Source organism: Arvicanthis niloticus, chromosome 7, assembly GCF_011762505.2.
Source record: "Arvicanthis niloticus isolate mArvNil1 chromosome 7, mArvNil1.pat.X, whole genome shotgun sequence".
In the NCBI taxonomy this organism is placed as follows: domain Eukaryota; kingdom Metazoa; phylum Chordata; class Mammalia; order Rodentia; family Muridae; genus Arvicanthis; species Arvicanthis niloticus.
The window spans coordinates 7176832-7198875 of NC_047664.1; the positions used below are offsets into that span (position 1 = coordinate 7176832).

Genomic DNA, 22044 nt, shown 5'->3' on the forward strand with positions numbered 1-22044 from the left:
CTCCATGTATGAGTGGACACACATACACACATGCACATGCATACACACATGCACGAGCACACAAATATGCATGCATGCACACACACTTTACATTCAGCTTCCATATACAGTTAGAAATTTACACATCACTCAATTAATAAAACTATGGGTGCAGGACTCTGTTGCTATTACAATGATAAAGATGTATGTCCCAACGTGAGTTATGGGATCAAAGGGTTTATGAAGTGATGGGCACCATGATGGGTGGAGACAGAGACCCACAACCCAGTATCATGGGACCATGCTCTCATCAAATCTTCACAACCAAACTGGAATTCAGCTTGAATTATTTTTGAAGATGACCCTCTTCTTTAATTAGCTGCAAGTTTTAGCAAAGAAAGAAATATCTTTTAAAAGATAGTGAAGAACTGAGTTATAAATTACCTGAACTTCCCTTGGATAGTTCAGAGTGCTCCTTTGGGTTTTAAAGTTTACTTAAGTCATTCTGAGAGACATCAGGCATGTGAGTCACTCATCACATATTTAAAGACATAATACACACCGAGATGGCTGCTGTTAATTTTCAATGACACATATATAAACACCTAGCAGAAGAACCTCTGAGAATGTTTAAAGTATTATCTTAATTACATTGTTTCATGTGGGAAAACCTGTTCACTGTAGGCAGCATTGATTTCTAGGCTTGAGATCCTGGAATGAATAGACTGAAGGAAGCCATCTAAGTCCTAGCATGTCTACACTCATGGTCCAGCTTCCTTGTGACCAACCAGCTGATAGATCTTGTTGCTATAATTTCTCCACAGTGATAAACTGCAACCTAAAACTGTGAACTAAAATAAGCCCTTTCTCTCTTAAGTTGCTTTTTTCAAGATATTTCATTATAACAACAGGCAAAAACCTAAGATATATACATTGCAAATACCTATTCATTATATTTACTGGGAAAATTTTATACACACACACACACACACACACACACACATATATATATATATATATATATATATATATATATATATATATAAATTTACAAGAAGTTTAATCTTGAAGTCCCAGTTTAAAGTAACTAGCATGTATTTAATAAAAATATTAGTTGAAGAAATGAGACTATCTTAAAGCAACAGATTATGAAAACCTAATAGTTTAAAAACCTCAAAGTATGTATAAAATTTTGCTTTATAGACAAATATATTAAAATTTCAACATATATAAAACCTAATCTATTTTCATAGCTATACAGACATATACACAAACTATGTCTATTTTTTAATTACAAAATTACACTTAAAAATCCAACTATACCTATCCAATGGCCGCTCCAGCTTGCATACCCATAAGGATGGTGGAAATTCTGATGAAGGGATACAGGCAGTCAGTGGCTACAGGGGGAGGGAGAGTCAGTTTTCTCTAGGGATGAGCCCTCTGGTAGGTCATCTAATCCTAAGTGGTCAGCCCTAAACACATAGACATAGGCTAAGGGCATGAGAAAAGATCATGAATTTGAGAGGGCGTGGGGGGGGGGGCACAGGGAGAGTTGACGGGGCAGAAAGAGAGGTGGAAATGATATAATGACATAAATACAGTACTCATGCATGAACTTCTCAAAAAGTAAAAAAAGAATATATTACAGAGGGAAGGTACCTAACTAATTCAACATTTATCACAGAACATTTACAAGAGTAGCACCTAAAGCAGTTTTGAGACCACTACAGTAGAAACCATTAGTGCTTTTATAGTTTTGAAATATGTGCCTCATCTAGGATTAATGAAGTGTGAAGTTTGGAAGGCACATGGCTGAGTGAAAACGAGAAAACCACAAGCTGCACACATGACCAACACAGTGACTGAGCACATGGATTTTTTTAATTTGATCATTTGGGTTTAGACACTAACTTTGGTATTCTCTCCACTAAGAAAAACCTTCTCAGGGGCCTCACACATTGATGCCCTCACTTGTAAAATTAATGTCAAAATAGTACTTACCCCAGTTCACAGTAAGGCTTGAACTAATCATAAATCAAGCAACTCTAAGAGTTCAGTATAAGGTAACATTTACTTAGCGATCATACCCTCACATTGTAGAATAACCTTATTTATGTTAAAATCTGAAATGATGACAGTACCAAAATCTGATACCCAGGAACAGGTATGAAGTCACAATCACAGGAAAGGATCAGGCAAACACACATAGAATGATACCTTCAAAGAGGACAGTTCTTGTTTGGGTATTTGTTATTTCAAGGATTAAATGTTGAACACTTCCTATCTTGGGTCATACAATACCATGTCATGTAAAAAATAATGGGATAGGTTATATCCAGAGCTATTGATATGTAAAACTATTCATGCATAGGTAACATACAAGGAAACAGAGAAAAACATACCTCAGATAAGTCAGTAGTGTATGATGGCATGGCTGTGTTAATGAATGAAATGATAATTTTAGGATTTTAAAGTGTTATGGTAATACCAGTTCTCTCCTTCGTGTATATATCCACACTGAATTACACATATATACTCAGGTGAGAACTTTTTGTCATGAACATGCAGTGGAGTGTTAAGAAAACTACTATTAAAAAGTAGCAAAGCCATTTTTACTGTTAAAACCAAACAAAACAGTGAGGCTGGCCATACCAACAAAACCTTGATGCAAACACATTGCCTTCAAAATCTATATTGGGAAGACAGCCAAGTGCTACCGGCATATGAAATGAATTAGAATGAATTAGAGTCAGACTTACTTACCCACCGAACACCTGGAGTGCAGAGAATTTGGAAGCATCCAAATCAGTGCCACTTACTATTCGAGCCTTAAACGAATCACAAGAAAACAAAACAAACAAGTGTTTAGCATTGTACAGCTACGAGTGGGAGACTGGGGGACACAGGCTGACTGCACTACACATTGAGCACCTACGATGATGGATGCTAAGCAGGGTCAGCTCCAAGTCAAAGCTGTGTTTTGTGAGGGGAGGTTTTGAAATCAGCTGCATTTAAACAAAAGCATTGGAAATGCATCATATTCCAAGTATTCTTTGCCCTTAAAACTTGGTAGGTTGCAGGAGAGACCATGAATCAGCAGGAAGGTCAGGACTTAGCCAGACTTGAGAACAGATGCTCTGTTTGACCGTAGCAGACCCCTGGGTTGGTGAATAGAAGCTAAATAAGCGAAGCTGGCAAGGTGCAACCCCTTTGTAAATGCGACACACTGGGGGACACTTGAAGGACAAAGAACGGAAAGCTGGAAAGCTGGGAAGACATGCATTTTCCACAACTCAGCAAGAAACCAAAACAAGGCTAACAGGTCACAAACAAACAGGTACAAAAGACAAGATCCTTCGGGAGGGAAGAAAAAAAGTATGATTGAAAACCTTTTCATCCACAGAGCTGCTATCTGGAAGAGAATCAGGAGAAGGGATAAGTGTTAGAAGGAGCTTTCCAGAAACTATTGAACATACACATGAGCAGAGTCATTGAAACTATTAAAAACTATAAAGGAACCATTTCAAGGCCAAACCCCAAGGGAATGAGGGATCACTGAGTCTCATAACCTCAAAACATAAATAGCTAGATTTCTGACAGAGTGTTTGAAAAATAACAAGGGAGAATTCTAGACTCAATAAAAGAAAATGTGTTCTACAAGGAACACAGTTGAAGAATCAGAAGTCCTGGGATCCAACCAAGACTGCTACTCACTACATGCCTTGGACCAGCTACCCAACTCCTGAGACTGTAAACCCACCTTGCTAACTGCTCACACATGCTAACTGCTCACAGCATTTGAGAGAATAACTACTAGGGAAATTTAAGGAATATATGCCAGTACTTATATTACCACAATAACGACAAAGGTTGATTTTATCTAAGAGTTTTCATCTGAGGTTTTCTCACACCATAAACCTTGAGTTAAATTATTGAAGAGCCAATCTTACAAACATCAAAAGTGGTATCTGCAAAGATTAAATGACTTCTGATTACAAGCTAATATTTGGCAGAGGGAGGCTCACATCCAGGGCCCCTGGACTTTCATGTGATGCTTTGGAGACTCAGAGCAAATGAACCATGCAAAGCAACAAAGCTGGTGGGTCCTCAGCTTTCCAGTGCAAGTTGGGATAAATCACGGCCTGATACATTTCAGTTCAGCCTATCACGGGACCAAGAAGATGGGTAGTAGAGTCCTGTGAGCTCTGCTGGGTGTTTACCAGTTGCTGTTTTCACAGTCTAGTGTGAACCTGCCAAGATCATAAGGGATATGGTCACCTATGGCTTACATGGGAATATTGCTCTTAAATTTATGTACTTTTCTTTATAGAATAAAGCTGGAGAGGTGTTTCTACACAAACTGGAAGGGCACCAGAGCATGAATGACCTTCCATTTTTAAACATGAATGAGACTCAGTAAGATAATGTTTCCAAAATTACACAGCTTAACAGCCACATTTCCAAGTGACAGTTCGAAATATGTTCACTTTTTGACAAGTATGGCTTGATTGCCCTAACTAAATAGTTCATGTACATTTTATAGTATCTCAGGATTATCTTTAAATATAAAAAAAATTAAATATTTTAATAAGCAATAAGTCATGAAGCCTATTTGTGGCATAAATATTTTAAATACCACTTAAAATATAGCAAACAAAATTAAGTTTTATTTTAAAAGAATAAAATATTCTATCCAAAATGATAATATTCCCACAGATGACTCAAATCATGCAATGACTAACATAATGTAACATATTAAATTGATCACATATCTATTCATCAGACAATTTGTACCAGAATTTTAATAAGCATGAAAGGTTATTTTCTAAAACTTCCTAATAATTCTTAGAAACCACTTTAAAATAGGATTGGACTGTGTCTCGCCAAAATTTAATATTACTAAAATAATTTATTTATGATGGAAATATTAGCCCATCTCCATCAGCAAGCACGAATGTCTCCACTATCATTTTAGCTTGTCTCTAGATGTTCTGGCCAGTTGATATTGAAATATGTCAATAAGTAACATAAATATTAGAAGTCGAGATACAAAAGAACTACTATTTTTCAGGATTTATGGTTTTATAGCCAGCACACAAAACAAAAGAGAATCACTAGGAAACTGAAAGCATCAATGAAATTGCAAAGAAATCAACTATCTACTGAACACATAAACAAAATAAAAAGTCATTACCTACATAATCATAATAATTGGGTTTGAAAAATAGATTAAAAGATCTATTTTAAATGTTTTGTGTTTTGAATGAATAATTTACATTAGTATTCTCCATTGATACTTGTCTCCCATATCAATCATCCAAATGAATGATTAATTTTCTAAGGTTATTACCACTATGCAGCTGTTAAATATGGTCCATTCACTGTTTATTCATTCATTCATTTATTCAAAACATATTTACTACGAATAGGCCCTTTCTGTTCTTTTTGATGCCTTTGTTATCTTTCTATTATACCACGCCTCTGAAACCTTTCTAAAGTGGGGATATGATTAGTTCTTCCCACTTTTCACCACCCACCAGTGATAGTGTCCCCGGGACACTTTCATCCCAGGTTACTGCAGTTTCCTGGCTCATGTTTCTTCCACAGCTCATCTCCAGACATAGTTGAAGCACAGAAGTCTCATTCCATGTTAGTCTTTGAAGCTTTTGCCTTTACATGTGCTTCCTCCTTCCTCAAACCTCCACAATACCTCTTCATCCAAATAACAGCTGCCATTCCTCCAAATCTGCCTGAATTGAATTCTGTGCTCTGGAAATTTTTCATTCACCCATGGTGAAATTTCAGGTATTTGTGAGCCTTCTGACATTGGTTCTTGGGAAAAAAACAAAAAACAAAAAACAAAACCTAGGGTCCTTATATAAGAGCAACAAATGCTTTTAATGGCTTGGCCATTTCTCTAGCCCCCATCTATACCCTTTAAAAAGGAAACACAGCTTGAGACTCATGCTACGAGAGAGAGCCAACCCCTGACACTATTAATGGTATTCTGCTATACTTGCAGACAGGAGTCTAGCATAACTGTCTTCTGAGAGGCTTCACTAAGCAACTGATGAAAACTGATGCAGAGACCTGTCAGGAACGATCTAGGAGACCAGTAGGTGATTTTCCTGGAGGTAGCCTACCAGTTTTTGCATGGCCCATGATGGGTGAGCTCTTAGAGGCAAGGTCCCAAGACACTTCCTCTCAGGATTCCTTCCTGCAGCTGATATGCCTTTTCCTATCACTTTTACTTAGTCTAATGATTCCTGGGCAATAGCCCACCCTGTTGAGTAGATTTTCTATAGATTAACATAAACATGAACTTTCATGAAATAATGCTATTTAGATGAATTAATGATTTTATAAAATTCCTGATTTGATTCAAATCATTTTAGAAAGTCTTAAGAGATGATTTTAGTTGTTCTGCCAGAAAGATATAATAAAGTTAGAATCAAGAATATAATGTACTCTCTCCTCATTGTAAGTAAAGGCTATATCATAAGGAATACATTGAACTTTCACAATTACACTAAAAAGAAAAAGACTCTTGAGACAAATTTGTGAACAAGGAGAAACATTCATTTTAGATTAGATCCAAGGAAGAAGCCACAGGCCACAAGTGTGCACTATGCCAGAGTGAGGCCATGTAAAACTTTTGCTTTCAACTTATTCTGAGCTTATTGAATTCAACACTGTTTTGAATTTAATACCAACAGCCTTCTGTAGCCCCCTTTTGTGTAACATTTTATCTATGAAGAAATTTTTTAAAGAAATTTTGTCTAAGACAGTATAAGAAGGTCAGAGAGAAGGAATAAGTGTGGCATCTGGGCTCCTACCATCCACTCACCAAATGGATGTGTGTGTCTTGGGGGTGTGTGGCGCTGCTCCACCATTCAGTTGTATATATGTACATGTCTGTCTATACATACATGTGTAGATATATGCGTATGTATGCAACTATGGATAAACGCTTGTGGGGCTGCTAAGACAGGTGGTTGGTTCTAACCATTGTGTGTGTATGAGTGTGTGTGTGTGTGTGTGTGTGTGTGTGTATGAGTGTGTGTGTGTGTGTGTGTTTGTGAATATGCTTGTGTCTGTGTATTGCTTATGTAAAGGATTTTGATTATTTTCCTTTCTTTTTTCTCTGATTCACAAAGAGTTAATGAGTTCTAAGCATCTCACCTGGCCAGCAAGAGAAAACAGAGCTTATCAAAGCACAGAGAGTTACAGAGTAAGAAACCCATGCTTATTAAAACAAAAATAGTAAGAGAGTTACAGAGTAAAAGAAAACAGCATTATCAGCACAGAACAGTAAGAAAGAGTTAATCTTCCAGAGGTCATCAGCTTCTGGCCCCAAAACCAGTAAGAAAGAGTTTATGAGGCCATAGATCATCAATCTTTGGCCTTTGTCCAACTCTGTGTCCCACCTCAGGACTTCTAATGCTAGGAAGGTCCCTGGCAGAGACCAATATGCAAGCATTAAATGGAGCTTGGGGAATCCTGTGGAAGAGAGAGAGGAAGGAGTGAAGAAGCTAGAGGGGTCAAGGGTCAAGGACACCACAAGAAAACCTACACAATCAACTAGCCTGGGCCCACAGGGGTTCATTGAGACTGAACTACCTGCCAGAGAAGATGCATGGGACAGACCTAGGACCTCTGCACATATGTTAACAGTTGTGCATCTGTGTCTTCTTCATGTTGGACTCCTAAAGCTGGAGCAGGGGCTGTCTCTGACTACATTTGTCTGCCTTTGGATCTCTTTCCCCTAACTGGACTGCCTTACCTATCTACAATAGAAGAAGATGCACCTCGTCCTACAGCAACTATATATGTTAAGACTGGTTGATATCCATGGAGGCCTCCCCTTTTCTAAGAACAGGAAAGGGGATGGGTGGGGAGAGGGGAGGGGAGAGGAAGGGACTGAGAAGAGAGAATGGAGGGGAAGCTTCAATCAGATGTAAAGTAAATAAATATTAATAAAATATATTTAAAATAAGAAAATTTGAGTGATCTATAAAAATATTTTAAAATGCATAAAACCTGAAACAGTATAATCCTGGAAAAATAATAGTTGAGTGAGACATCAATAAACTAATATAAGCTGATACTGAAGAATTAATGACTAAGAAAGGGCTCATTTCATAAGAAGAATTATGAGCAGGCAACAGTGCTCAACAATATGTTATATTGCTATAATACTCATTTTGTCTTCATACATATTCCATAAAGTTCATATGCATTACAGAATTAAATATAAAACAAAAGAAGAAAAATTAAATACAAAGGAAAATTAGATATTAAAAACTGAGATAAAGACAATTCACAAATTAAAATGCAACAATGGTAATTTAGTGTGAAAATTATCCAGTTTATTAAAACTATGCCTAATGATAATTAGAAATTAACATGAAATAGAATAAAGATTAGTTTAATGACATTAAAATTAATTTCCAAGGATACTGAGAATATCATCCATCAGGCAGTAGCATGTGTAATTGATGAGACTGAAAATTATAATTAAAATTATGATCAACTTTTGGTCAGACTGTTAGTGATGTTTGGACAGGGTATACCAGTTTAGGACACTGATGCTAAGGAAAGCTTTGTTGTGGATGAGCTGGTCTGCCCAGATGCTTCTGTGAAGTTCTGAGCACAGAGACCACGGGATGTGGCCACCTGTGGAAACTGGGTCCTTGCAGGTATGATTAATTAAGGCTGAGAAGAGTCTTAATTTTGTTTTTATAAAAGAGAATCATGGGGAGCTACAGATACATACACACACACACACACACACACACACACACACACACACACACACACACACACACAGACCAAGCATTATGAAAGCAAGTGTAGAGTTATGCTGATCCATATCAAGCAGCTGGTAGAACCTCTCAGAGGCAGAGGGTCCTCTGGTAGCACCTGCAGAGGATATAGGACCCTGCCAGCATCTTATCTTCAGGTGGCCAGCTTTCAGAGTGCTGGGACAATCATTGTCGGATATTATTAGACCATTTGACTTGTGGTACTATGGAATGTTAGACCATGATAAGTCATATGTTTTTGAATACTAAAACACAATTCTTACTTAGAGATGAACTAATCAACTATTACAACAAATACTAGAGAAAGCACACATGATGAAATATGTATAGTATAAATTGATTTTACTTTTGATTGTGACTGTGCCCTGATATTTTTCCTTCTTGAAGTAAGAAAGTATTTTAGTGGAGCCCACAGTTAAGAGACTGAATTGTAAAAAGGCTTTGAATTTCAAAAGAGATTGGATATTTTAAAGGGATTGAAATTATAATATGTAAGAATTTGTAAAGACTGTGGGACTTTTAAAGTTATATAGATTTGGGGGATGAATAAGAAAGTAAGGGGTGAAGCTTAATAGTGATGTTTTTGTGTGTCAAGTTGACAAGGGGTTAGTTGTAATGGCTGGTTTTATGTGTCAACTTGACACAAGCTGGAGTTATTACAAAGAAAGGAGGCTCCCTTGAGGAAATGCCCCCATTAGATCCAGCTGTAAGGCATTTTCTCAATTAGTGATCAAAGATGGGAGGGCCCGTTGTGGGTGGTGCCATCCCTGGGCTGGTAGTCCTGGGTTCTATAAGAAGGCAAGCTGAGCAAGCCAGGGAAAGCAAGCCAGTAAGCAGCATCCCTCTTTGGCCTCTGTATCAGCTCCTGCCTCCAAGTTCCTGCCCTGTGTGAGTACCTGTCCTGACTTATTGGTGATGAACAGCAATGTGGAAGTGTAAGCTAAATAAACCCTTTCCTCTCCAACTTGCTTCTTGGTCATGATGTTTTGTGCAAGAATAGAAACCCTGACTAAGACACTTAGAAACAAGGTGTGTGTGTGTGTGTGTGTGTGTGTGTGTGTGTGTGTGTGTGTATAATGTATGTTTGTATTCAAAAGCATCAAAACCAGATTGGATAAAGAGAAGAGAAGAGTACTTGGACTTGAAGATAGCTCTTTGGAAACACAAGAAGACAAAATAAAAAGCCAAGGAGAGACATAAAGAAACACTTTGAGACACGATCAAATGAACAAATACCTACTTTTTTGACTACCTAAAAAAGAGAAAAACAAAGCTGAGGGTCAAAGCTACTTGATGTAATTTAACAATAGCAGGCATTTCCCCTGATTTGAGGGAAGTATGGGACTCATGTACAGGAGGATGCTTGGCTACATAAAATGTCCACCATGGCATCTTACATTCAAACTGTCAGAGGCTGAAGAGAAAGAAAGACTTCTAAAATCTCCCCTCCAAGCTCACTTTAAGGGTGCCTGTGCTAGACTGCCTTGTGTTCATATTGGAAGAATGGAATAAAAAAAACCAATTCCTGAATCAAATTAACTACAACCTAAGGATACTACATGAATTAAGGTCATCCTTCAATATGACCCCTACATGAGGTTCTGCAAGATGAGTGGGAACCAAGGGTTTTATGACCACAGCAGTCTTAGAGAACTACTCCAGGGATAAGGGGTTGAACCAATTCATGAATAAAACAGAGTACAAGATTGGCATACATAATTCATTGCTTTTCTGCATATACATATTTTAACTAGAAATTTGCCAGGAAACCAAGAAAGTCATTCCGTTTGCAATAGTATAAAATTAGATTAAATAATAAATACAACCAATGAAACCTAAAAAATACCCATCAACAAGAGAAGAAAATTTCTAAAAGTGTAAGACTTTTCATGTTCAGAGACTAGAAGAATTAAAATTAAAATGACCATATTACCCAATGTATCAATGTAATTTCTACTAAAATATCATTCATAATCTTCATATAACTACAACAATGAAAAGACACTGAGAACTTGAAATAGCCAAGCCAGTTTTGACAATGAAGATCAAAACAGGAAGCACCAAAGACCTTGATTTCAAAGCATAGGAACCAGACCATGACACTGGCATGAAATAGCACATGCCTACAGAATAGACAGAATAGAGAGGCTAGAAACAAATGTGTGCTTCTACAGCTGACTGACTTCTAAACAAGGTACCAAGACCGTACATTCCTGGTAGACCGACAGCCTCTTCAGTAAATGTTGCTGGGAAATACAGATTCTCAGGATCAATAACACTGAACTCGACTCCTCTCTTTTTATATAACACTCAGGAATCATCAGAAACTAAGGAAAAATAAAAATTGGAAACTACTAGAAGACACTACTAGAGAAACACTTCAAGGCATTTGTACCAGTAAAGATTTTTCTGGTAGGATCCCAGAAACACAAACACCACAAATTTTATATATTTTAAAGAAAATTAAGTTTTTGTTGGTAATTTGCTAAACAAATAGAAAAACATAGAACAAATAAAAGCCATAGTAATTGTGGTGGTTTGAATATGCTTGGCCCTGAGAGTGGCATTATTAGGAGGTGTGACTGTTTTGGAGTAAAAGTGGCCTCGTTGGAAGAAGTGTGTCATTGTGGAGGTGGGCGGGCAGTGAGGCTCCTATGCTCAGGCTCCACCCAGTGCAGCTTGGGGAACAGTCTCTTCCTGGATACTTTCTGATTAAGATGTAGAACTCTCAGCTCCTTCAGTACCACGTCTGCTTGCACCCTACCATAATACTTCCCATCAGGATGATAATGGACGGAACCTCTGAAACTCTAAGCCCTGGCTAAATGTTTACCTTTATAGGAGCTGTCTTAGTCATGGTGTCTCTTCACAGCAATGAAGCCCTAACTAATACAGTAATAAAGTACAAATTTTAACTTTTTCTTTAATGTGATAAAAATGTATTTGTTAGAATCCTACAGTATGTCATGAATGAATTATTACACTTTCAATCATGAATAACACAACTATTCCTGTTATACTTTCTAAACTGTAGAAATTGTATGTGTTCTAAAGCTCTTACTAAAGTAAGAGAAAAATTACAGTTTTGCTTACAAACTTGTGAAATTTAATAGTATTACCAAATTATACCAGCTATATAAGTTCAAAATAACTGCTAAGCTATTAAAATGATCAATAATATTAATTACAGTAATTTTGTGAGATCAACAAGAAAGCTCAATACCATGTGTATATTTTAGTTATATTTATCATTAAACTGCTGCTGTGCTGATATGTGGGGTGTGTGTGTGTGTGTGTGTGTGTGTGTGTGTGTGTGTGTGTCTGCAAACGTGTGGGATATGCATGTAAGGAGAGGAGTACCTGGGGAGGCTACAGGTTGTTAACAAACAGCATCTTCTGTCACTCTTATATTTGTTTAAAAACTTTTTTAAGATTTATTTTGTATCCATGAGCATTTTGTCTGCATACATACAAGTGCACCATATGTGTGCAGTACCTACAGAGGCAAGAAGAGGCTAGGGGTTCCCTGAAACTGTAGTTTCAAACATTTATGAGTACCCATGTGGGTCCTGGGAACTGAGCCTGGATCTTCTGAAGGTCAACCAGTGTTCTTAACCTCCAAGCCATCACTGTAGTCCCAATTCACTTTATTTTTTTGAGACAGGGTATTTCACTGAACTTGAAGCTCATCAATTTGGTTAGACTGGCTGGCCAGTCGACTTCATAAATTCTTCTGCCTCTACTCCTCACTCTAGGATTATAGTTAGTGTCATCAATCTGAGGTTCTGTGTGGGTGCTGGGGATCCAAATTTAGGTGCCCCTGTGTGGGTGGCAAACCTTTTTCGCACTGAGGCATCTTCCCACTCTATCGTTAAATTGTTAATCATTTGATTAGGAAAAACAACAGGAAAAAATCTACTCAGAAAAAAAAATATAGCTAATAATACTACACTTAGAATGAAAACCTACTGAAATAAGTAGAAGATGTTTCACAGTAAAAAAAAAAAAAGCTTTTTTATAGCATTAAAGTAATGTATACATGAGTTGACAATATTATTTTATGGGTAAGGAGTGTCAGTATTCGAATAAAAAAACTCTTAAACTTGGTATTTGAAAGAAGAGAGTAGTAATCATAGTATATTTCCAGACATTCATAGAGATACTTTACATTACAAAAAGAAAAAAAGAAGACTTCTGCTTTTTAGCAAATACTGGGGGATTAAAAAGTCAGAATAATTGAACAGTAGAGTGTCATCACTGAGAAGTTTGAGAATAAAGAGAACTGAACTGAGCCTGAGCCTCCCCCACACTACTCATCACAGAGTTAGCAGCACATAATCACAGAGAACACACATGTAGTAAGGTTGGTGTGACTGGCTCTTCACATGGAAAGGATTCAAAATTACATTTTATTCTTGAAACCCATACATGCAAACATCCGTAGTGCATCAATTATAAACATGCATAAAACTTTTTTAAAATGTGTGTGTGTGTGTGTGTGTGTGTGTGTGTGTGTGTGTGTGTGCGCGCGCGCGTGCACACGTGCCCGGACCCATGCATGAGTATGTGTGTGTAGGTGTAGAGCCCAGAGGTGGAAATCAGTGCCTTCCACTATTACTCTCAACCATATTGTTTAAGACAGGGTCTCTGAAAGAACCCAGTGCTTACTGGTAAGGTAGGCTTGCAGACCAGAGAGCATCAGGGATGCTCCTGTTTCTGCCTCTCCAGTGTTGGGGTTATGCATGCATGCATGCCAACAATCCTGGCATTTTCTGTGTGCTCTGCAAATCTGGTCTTTAGATCCTCATGCATGCAGAGCAAGCACTTTATCCACTAGCCATCTCCCCAGCTACAAAACTTTCAAAATTTATTTAAAAATAGACTATATATAAAATATATATGAAATAATGATGTAAGAAACTCAGATAAAAGAGGAAAAGAGGAAAGGTTCAAGTGGAAAGAATGAAAAACTTTCTATGTGAAACGTGAAATATTTGTATAATAAAAATAAAAGAGCAGAGCAAAGCATAGCACTTGTAACAAACAGAGGGGAGGGACTGCAAATAATGATCCTAGAGCAAAGCAGCAGACAAGAGAGGGGTTTCAGGACCAATCCCTGAGGGGGAAATCTCAAAGAACAAGAAACTTAGGAAAAGCCTTTAACTCTTCATCTATGATGAGGTTTCTAGTCAACAGAACTCATGCTTTCTCTCAGTCTCCAAAATGAAAACAATTCAATATCCTAGACAACAATGCTGTCATGGGTGGGCACCTCCACAAAGTGCTGTGAGCTGCAAAAAACATTCAAAACTCGGGAAGATGAACAGCAATATTTGGCAAGATTGAGAATCACTATTCTTTAGACCAAAAATTCTGTCTCCAGCTGTGTACCACAAAGAAATCCATGTTCACACCTGTCAGGTTGCATACAGAATGATGCTCAGGGGCTGGAGAGAGAGCTCAGCAGTTAAAAGTACTCGTTGCTCTTTCAGAGGACCAGAGTTTGCTTCCAAGTGGCCTTTAACCATAAGTCCTGCTCTAGCAGATCCCATGCCTGATTCTGACCTCCCAGGCAGTGCACCCTTTTACACACACACACACACGCACACACACACACACACACACACACACACACACACACACACACGTATGTGTATACATTAATAAAAAAATTTTTTAAATCCTTAGAAAGATATTTACTACATAGCTTGTGATTGTAAAATACATGCTATGCCACTGATGCCTTTTACTGCAACATGCACAAATCTGACTGATAGACAGAAATGTCAACGGCTCCCAAAAACATAGCAGTGGATGGAAAAAGTGACTTACAGGATTACCAACAGTATTACTCAGATTAAAAATTTAGGATCACATGTTTCTACTGCCAGAACAGTGAAAGGATGACTCCAGATCCAGAGTGATACACACCTAACTTCTGTTAGAGATTGCCCCGGGAAACGAAGGGACTGGGTCTGGTAGGCCACATACTTAGGTTTGCGGCTCCATGCCCAGTGGTTTCTTCTAATTAGGCCTATTTAGGAAGAGAAGATATATCTGCTCTGAATCCCACTCTGGAGCTCACTATTTTCAGCGCTGGCATGGTCAGGGAAGGGAGGAACGAAGTATGTGACCTCTTCATTTTCAGTGTTTGCATAACCATGTGGTGGGATGAGCTACCCATAGTGGGGTGAGGGGACTCTGGGAGGCAGGGCTGCATTGTGGAGAAAGCAGGTAAGGAGGGATTCCTGCTCCTGATCTGGTAAGAGGTAACTTTTATAGGAGTTAAACTCTTTTAAGGATCAAAAGTATACATGCATAAATATACACACATACATACATGTATGCATGCACACATACATACATAATTACTATACATTGCTTTCATAACTATACATGCCTTGAGACTAGGTCTAGAGTACATCACAACTTGCCTGTGAATACTTTCTGGAGGGTTTTCCTGGAACTAAGTAGCTTCTAATACTTTTTCCATACCCATAAGTACCTAACTTAAATTATCTTTTTTCAGTTGCAATTTATCCATTAGCTTGAATTTCTCCCTAAAAGACTGCTAAAACATAGAAACTCACCACCTTTTATCTCTTATCCATGCAATAAGCACAGAGTCTGACACACAGCAGATTCAATAAAGAAATCCACGTTTGCATCCTCCCTTTGTTTACTAACCCAGCATTTGGAGTCTCCGTGGATGGTTATCACAATTTTTTGCATACTTCTGTATCTATTCCTTCACACTTTGATTCCACACACTGCTGAGTTCAGGGTGAAGTGTGGAGTCAAGAATCCGAAGAGGATTTGTATTTTTAATGAGGACATTGAGGAAGAGAAAGCCAAATTTGGGTATGTTACTTGCCTAGCTCATAGGCCGGATTCGTCCTGAGCAGAGAGATACAGTCTCTGAAAGAAGCAATTTGTGGGTCACTGAGTCTTTGTCCTTCTGATATAAAGAAGAGCTTGAAGGTATATTTCCTCTTATAGGCTCCACCCCATTCCCGTGGCCCTGTGTTTAGAGCAATGATTTCTACCAGAGTGGCTTCAGTGGGAGGAAACATCAATGTGACAATGGCAGCTCTCTCCATCACTGCACCCTGGCTGCAACCTCTGTAGCAAAAGGGCTGTCACAACCTCTATAACTCAAAGATTTTTAAAAAATTAAAAAATAAAGATAGTGTCAGTGTGGTATGTGCATCTGAGTGCCATGCTGATGCCTGCAGAGCTTAGAAGAGGATGTTTTGATCCCCTGGAGCTGAAGTTATAGGTGGTTATGAGCTGCTGGTGGTGTCGTGAGTACCTAGGACCTCTGCAAAAGCAGCATGGGGTCTTAACCACCGAGCCTGCAAAGATTTTTTAAATGGTACCTCTGAACAGCTAGGATTCTTGCTTTCACATCTATGGAATAGCAGTATCGCCTTTCATCACTCACCGTTCACAGCGAAGTGTAACACTCCTTTCTTCCCCTAAAAAGTGTTCTCCCAACAAATTTCCCGTTTTCCCAAATCTCATCTTCGGATGACAGAGACCTCTCACAGATGACCCATGAGTTATGGAAATGTATTGCGGCAAATAACAAGGAAGCATTCAGCACCCACTTACTAGAATCATGTGAGTTCAGAACAATAAATCACTGAGAGATTGTACTGCCCAGGGGTTTATCCAGCTGTACAGAAAAGGCATCAGGGGGCGAGGCATGGCTGGTTGCTAGGGTATTGCTTCTTCCATGTCTTTCTGGGTTTTTACATAAGACTTTGCTGACAAAGATAATACCTCTCTTAAAAACAGAGAGTATAACCATTGGGTTTAGGTACTAAACTAAGATGAAGTTAGCCATTTGAATGGAGAGATCTCATGGTTCTTCTCATTTAACTCATTTAATGTTTATGAAATTCCCAGGACTATGGGAAGCTGTAATAGGAGATCTGTGGGGCTTAATAATTTCTGTCACCCATCTCTTTCAACCATATGAACAGGATGATGTGCCTCTCAGTATTGAGACAGAAATGAAAAAATATGTTTACTTTGTCAACAGAGCAATTCTGGTGCCAATTCAGAGGAAGGAGAGAGGAAAATTTGTTTTTCCAAAAATGTTAGCATTGCACCCTGAGCTGGTTAGAAGAATAGAACTCTCACCATGAATGGTCAGGGATGATACTCAGGCTGTTTAAACTTACCTGACACGTTCTAAATGGGCAGTGCTCATTGGATAAATGGATCATGTGTATGAGCCTCTGGAAAGCCATCATTTAAATATCTACACTTGGGGGAGGAAGAACCAAGACCAACATCCTTTCTGCTTTTGTCACCTTGTTGACCTTCTACAAAGTTTGTGCGCATGCGTGGCGTGTGTGTGTGTGTGTGTGTGTGTGTGTGTGTGTGTGTGTGTGTGCGTGCACAAGCAGTGAGAGCACTAAAAGGGATTTTATTGGACCCCTTAGCTGGTGAGGAAGAAAAATCAGACAACTTTTATTCCTCCTGCTTGCTCTGGCTTGATGATCTGGAAAACTAATAACCATTAATTGTTATAAAAGGCACCACAGCTAGGGCAATAACGCCCACAGAGCAGAAGATACATTTTTCTTATGGAGCGGAAACCTCTTCTTAATCAATTTGAAAGCAACTACCATAAAAAAGCATTGTTTTTTTCACTATAATATTTTCATGACAAGTCTTCTAGACACAGACAGAAATCTCACTTCCAGGTTTATGCACTGTAAAGAGAGCTTGATTGTGTTTTCATATCCCTTTCTATCCCAGGAATTCCACCATAGTATTTTTCCTTGTTCTTGCTGTAACATTTTTGAAAATAATCTTCCTTCCAAAGTATTTTGTAGGAAAGACAAGGAATTGTCTATTAAATATACCTGTAACCCTACCTGAGATGGTATTTTGTAAAATATATTGTAAAATATATTGTAAAATATATTTGTCTATTTGGTGAGGAGGTTGTGATAGCACAGACACACAAGTCAGAGAACAGCTTGGAGTCTTATTTTCTTCATTTTCTTCATTTACTATGATGATTCTGGGAATAAAACTTGGGACATCGGTCTTGGCAGGAGGATAGCAGCTCTGAGTATGGCATTTGAATCCCTCTTCCTCGTTTAGATTAAGTGTGGGGTGGAGGATGGGTTTTGAAAGTCTATTGTAGGGGGTGAAAGAGCCATATGCATTGAACCCCACCCCACAACTGTGAGCAGTCCAGACTTATTCTTAGGGATTTCCACTGTTACTAAGCAGCACATTACATGTAGTTTATGAAAGGCATATCTTTTCAGATGAAGAAAGTATTTAAATTAAAAAATTACAGTTTGAGGGTCAGGAAGATGACTCGGTAAAGTGTTAGCCATCCAAGCATAGGACCTGAGTCTAAATCATGACTGCCCAAGTGCTGGAGAGGCAGAGACAGGAGGATCTCTGGAATTCTCTGGGCAGCCAGTCCAGATGAACTGATGAGTGTCAGTTTAACTGAGAGACCCTGTCTTAAAAAAGAAGCTGAAGAACAATTGATTGAGATACCTAATGTCAACTTCTAACCCCCATATCTATGTACACATACATCTGTATACTGACATATGCTTATGAACTTATACATCTATGGATATGCATACAACACATATAAATATGTGTGTGGTGTGTGTATGTCAGTGTTGTGTGTGTGTGATTTGTAAAAAGTTCATCTATGATTACAGAGTAGTTGCAGTGCATGTTTTACTTTTACTTTTATAAAACATAAACTTGAGACTGGGACAACTAAGGAAGAAACATGTCTATGCAGGTAGTGCTAGGGATGAGATAAGTGATGGTAAGTAGTTCTTCCCTGTTGGTGGGTATGGAGCATCGCACAGTAGGTGGAAGGGGTGGAGGCTTGTTTCCAGACTCCAGATATGACTTCATTCTCTGTATCAGAAACTACCACCCTGTTGGGTGTGGTGGAGTCACACCTTGAATCCTATCTCCCAGGAGGCAGAAACGGGGGATCTCTGTAAGTTTGAAATCTGCCTGTCTACACATTGAGTTCCAATCCATCATGGCTACATAGTAAAAGTGAAAGACCCCCCAAAGGGAGACCCCCACTCAAGTCTCAGGACCATCTTGATGGAAGCACACGAGGTAGTTTAATGGTGGCACTCTGCTTCAACACATATCTCACGCAAGAGACAGGGGAGTCGACCTGGAGGCTCAAAAGCTTGGGGTTTTTATAGGCAAGGGTTGGGGGGGGGAGGAGATTTTCACGTGGTTACACACGATTGGTTGTTTTACATTTTTGAACATCAGCAGGCTGTGTAAGCAGAGCAGGGGGGCAGAGTACAGCTTCTGTGGGCGGGTGTTTATCTAAGCTAGTTAAACCTAAACTATGTTTTTTTGGAACACCTTGGGCCCAAAAGGGGTCGGGGGTAGAGGTTGGAAAATACCAGGTGGCCCATTACTTATTTGGATCCAGGAATGTCCCTGTTTGTTTAAGGATGTCCTTGCATACTTTTTATCTTTTGTGGCCAGCCAGTTCCTTGGATGATTCAACAGGCCTTTGTCCTGTAACTCCACATCCTCTGTGACTGCTGACAGGCATTTTTAACTATTTAGGTCAGGGAATCAGAAGGCCTATTTAAATTTTTTTTTTTTCAAAAGCTCATCTCAGAAAAGAAGAGAGAAGCAACTTTCTGTGCTGAGACTATACAAACAAACCACTCACTCTCACATGGAACAGCCACCAAGAATGCTTTGCCTCCGAGTGTCTTGAACACTTCTGTTGGAAGAGCAGCCTAAGTCTGTTGCCTTCCCAACAGCAGTTCCTCATTATCATTGCTAAGTCAACAAACAAACGGGAAGGAATTCATCTGTCTTCCAAACAACATAATAAGGCTGAAGTAAATGCATCACATGACAGAATAGGTTAAGATTCTTATTCTTATCTGGCCCTACAAAAATGTTACAAGCTACCTTTTTTAAAAAAATTAAAGAACTTTTCTGTATTTCAGGCTGGAAAGTCAAACCTACTACAACACCATTTTTTAAGGCAATTATTGCTTTACTATATTGTGGAGAATTTGTGAAGTATTATTTATTAAAATACATATATTTCAAGGGAATACTGACACCAAGCCATTGTCTTCAAATACTTTCTAGACTTCCACAAAGTAAACAGACATTTCTCCCAAACAAAACAAAAGACAGTTAATCTTCCTACTTGAAAAATTTTATATACCATGGGCTCAAGGTCACAGGATTTTTCTCCCTCTAAAGTATTGTTTAGGTAGTTATTGTGTAATAGTCTCCAAGTCATATAAACCATTACCATTTTGCCTCAGCGAAGATCAGTTTCAGGAACACTTAGAACAAATGACTACAGTCTAAATTCTTTCAAAATCCAACTCTAGCCTTTCAGTGGGAGTTTTTATTCCTAAGGGTGTTTCTTTTGATATAATTCTAGGATGAAAATAAATGGACCCAGAGGGAGAATTCATTCATCCTCATTTTCCTTAAGTAGATGGCAAAACCATCCCAAGGTAAATGGGGAGGGATGGTAGTTCATAACCAAGCTGGAGCTGACGCAGCCTGCCTGCACCAGCATCTGTCACACTAATTCCCTTTGAACTAAGAGCCCAGTCTCATTCCGAAACCACAGCACCAAAGCCCATTGAGTTCCTGCTCTCAGCTAGCTCCTAAGGTTGCATCATAAATGTAAATTTTAAAGCCTGCATCATTTGCTGCATCTCCTGCTGGCTCTAGTTCCTGGAAGGATGAGAGAGGCTGCCATATCTCTTTTACATACTACATTCCAATTCATGCTTGGCATCTGCTTTTATTACCAGCACGGGAAGATAATTCAAGTGTGTACAGAATCTACTTAGAGCACTGTACATGGATATGTAAGTGAAGATATTCAAATTGAATGCATTGAGTCTTAAATGTTAAAGATATTCAATAATTACTTTTGTTTTGTTTTGTTTTGTTTTGTTTTGTTTTGTTTTGTTTTGTTTTCAAATGACTAGGGATTAAATCTAGGGCCTTACACTGAATAGGGGAACATTTAATCACTGAGCTACACCCCTTGTTACGGGCTTTCTGCTCCCTTCTGGTCCTTGTTTCTCAGCTCTGTTCTACTGGATTATTGGTTGTATTAATATTTAAAGGATAGGCATAACTGTAATATGTATTAAGACTAAAAGAAAAGCACTATTGAAAGTGTTAAGGGGCTAGCATAATAGGAGAAAGCACATATGGCTTTTGCAGAGGACTTGAATTCAGCTCCCAGCATCCATGGTGGACAGCTCATAACTTATTATAACTCCATCACCGGGGGGGGGGGGGGGAGGGGGTCCTGTATTTTGCAAACACTGTACACATGTAGCATAGAATCACACAGTCATGTATACATATGTATAATGAAAATTCTTTTAAAGAGCATTAGTCATAATTTTCTTCTACTGACAATTAAATTGGGATTTGGTAATAAAGCATTTGCCATTTTTCTAATATTGCCCTTCTATTAACATATTTAATTTCAGGATGGCCAAAATGTTTAGTGCCTATTAACTGTGAAAGAAACTAATTTGTAAAATTTATATTTTCTGGAATTCACATTATAACAGCCCTAGCTACACAGAGCAAGAAGACACAAGAGATTCTTATAGTAGCCAGTAGTTTTTTAGGTAGATTTTAATCTGAAAATGAAGAAACAAAGAACATTTGCTGTTTTGCCTGACCTCAATGAATTGCTGACACTCCTTTTTGATTCTATTACCATAGTCCAACTACAATTACCCTACAAGCTTATTTATTGCTTGGATCAGTTTAAACTCTAGTGATCAGGGATCTAAGAAATGACTGGGAGGAGAAGTGGGTCAAGAAAGGTTGGGTGAGGGAAGTGATCGGAAGAGGAAGATGCTAGAATGACACAGGAAACTTGTACTAAAGAGTAGATGTAGGTGAAGGAAGAAGCGAAGACTACTTTCCCAAGGAAACTGAAGAGCAATAGAATGGAAAGGAAGAGATGCTTCTACACAACCTCTGTCCCACACAAGCACAGTGCAGGGCATTCTAGGCAAGCTCATCTCTGAGTCACGTTTGTAACAGCTAACGGAAGATATTCTTTCTTGATGCAGATTATTTTCAGGTTTGGGAGAGGTACGTGGTTACTGGAGCATCTTGAGTTTGTGCTTTTATATTTATTCTCTCCAAGATGACTTGAGGATCAGTAATAACCTATTTTTAGAAGAAA

General features: G+C 38.5%; 1 protein-coding gene across 2 annotated transcripts in view; it reads right to left on the reverse strand.

Annotated features, from left to right (window-relative positions):
• Unc13c (unc-13 homolog C) overlaps nt 1-22044 on the reverse strand; it is a 478076-nt gene that overhangs the window by 334199 nt on the left and 121833 nt on the right. For both annotated transcript variants that reach the window (XM_076937868.1, XM_076937867.1), the window contains exons 3-4: nt 3372-3394; nt 2746-2810 (exon numbers count right to left, since the gene is read on the reverse strand). In XM_076937868.1, coding sequence (XP_076793983.1) covers nt 2746-2810; nt 3372-3394 — 88 coding nt within the window. The remainder of the gene's footprint in view (nt 1-2745; nt 2811-3371; nt 3395-22044) is intronic.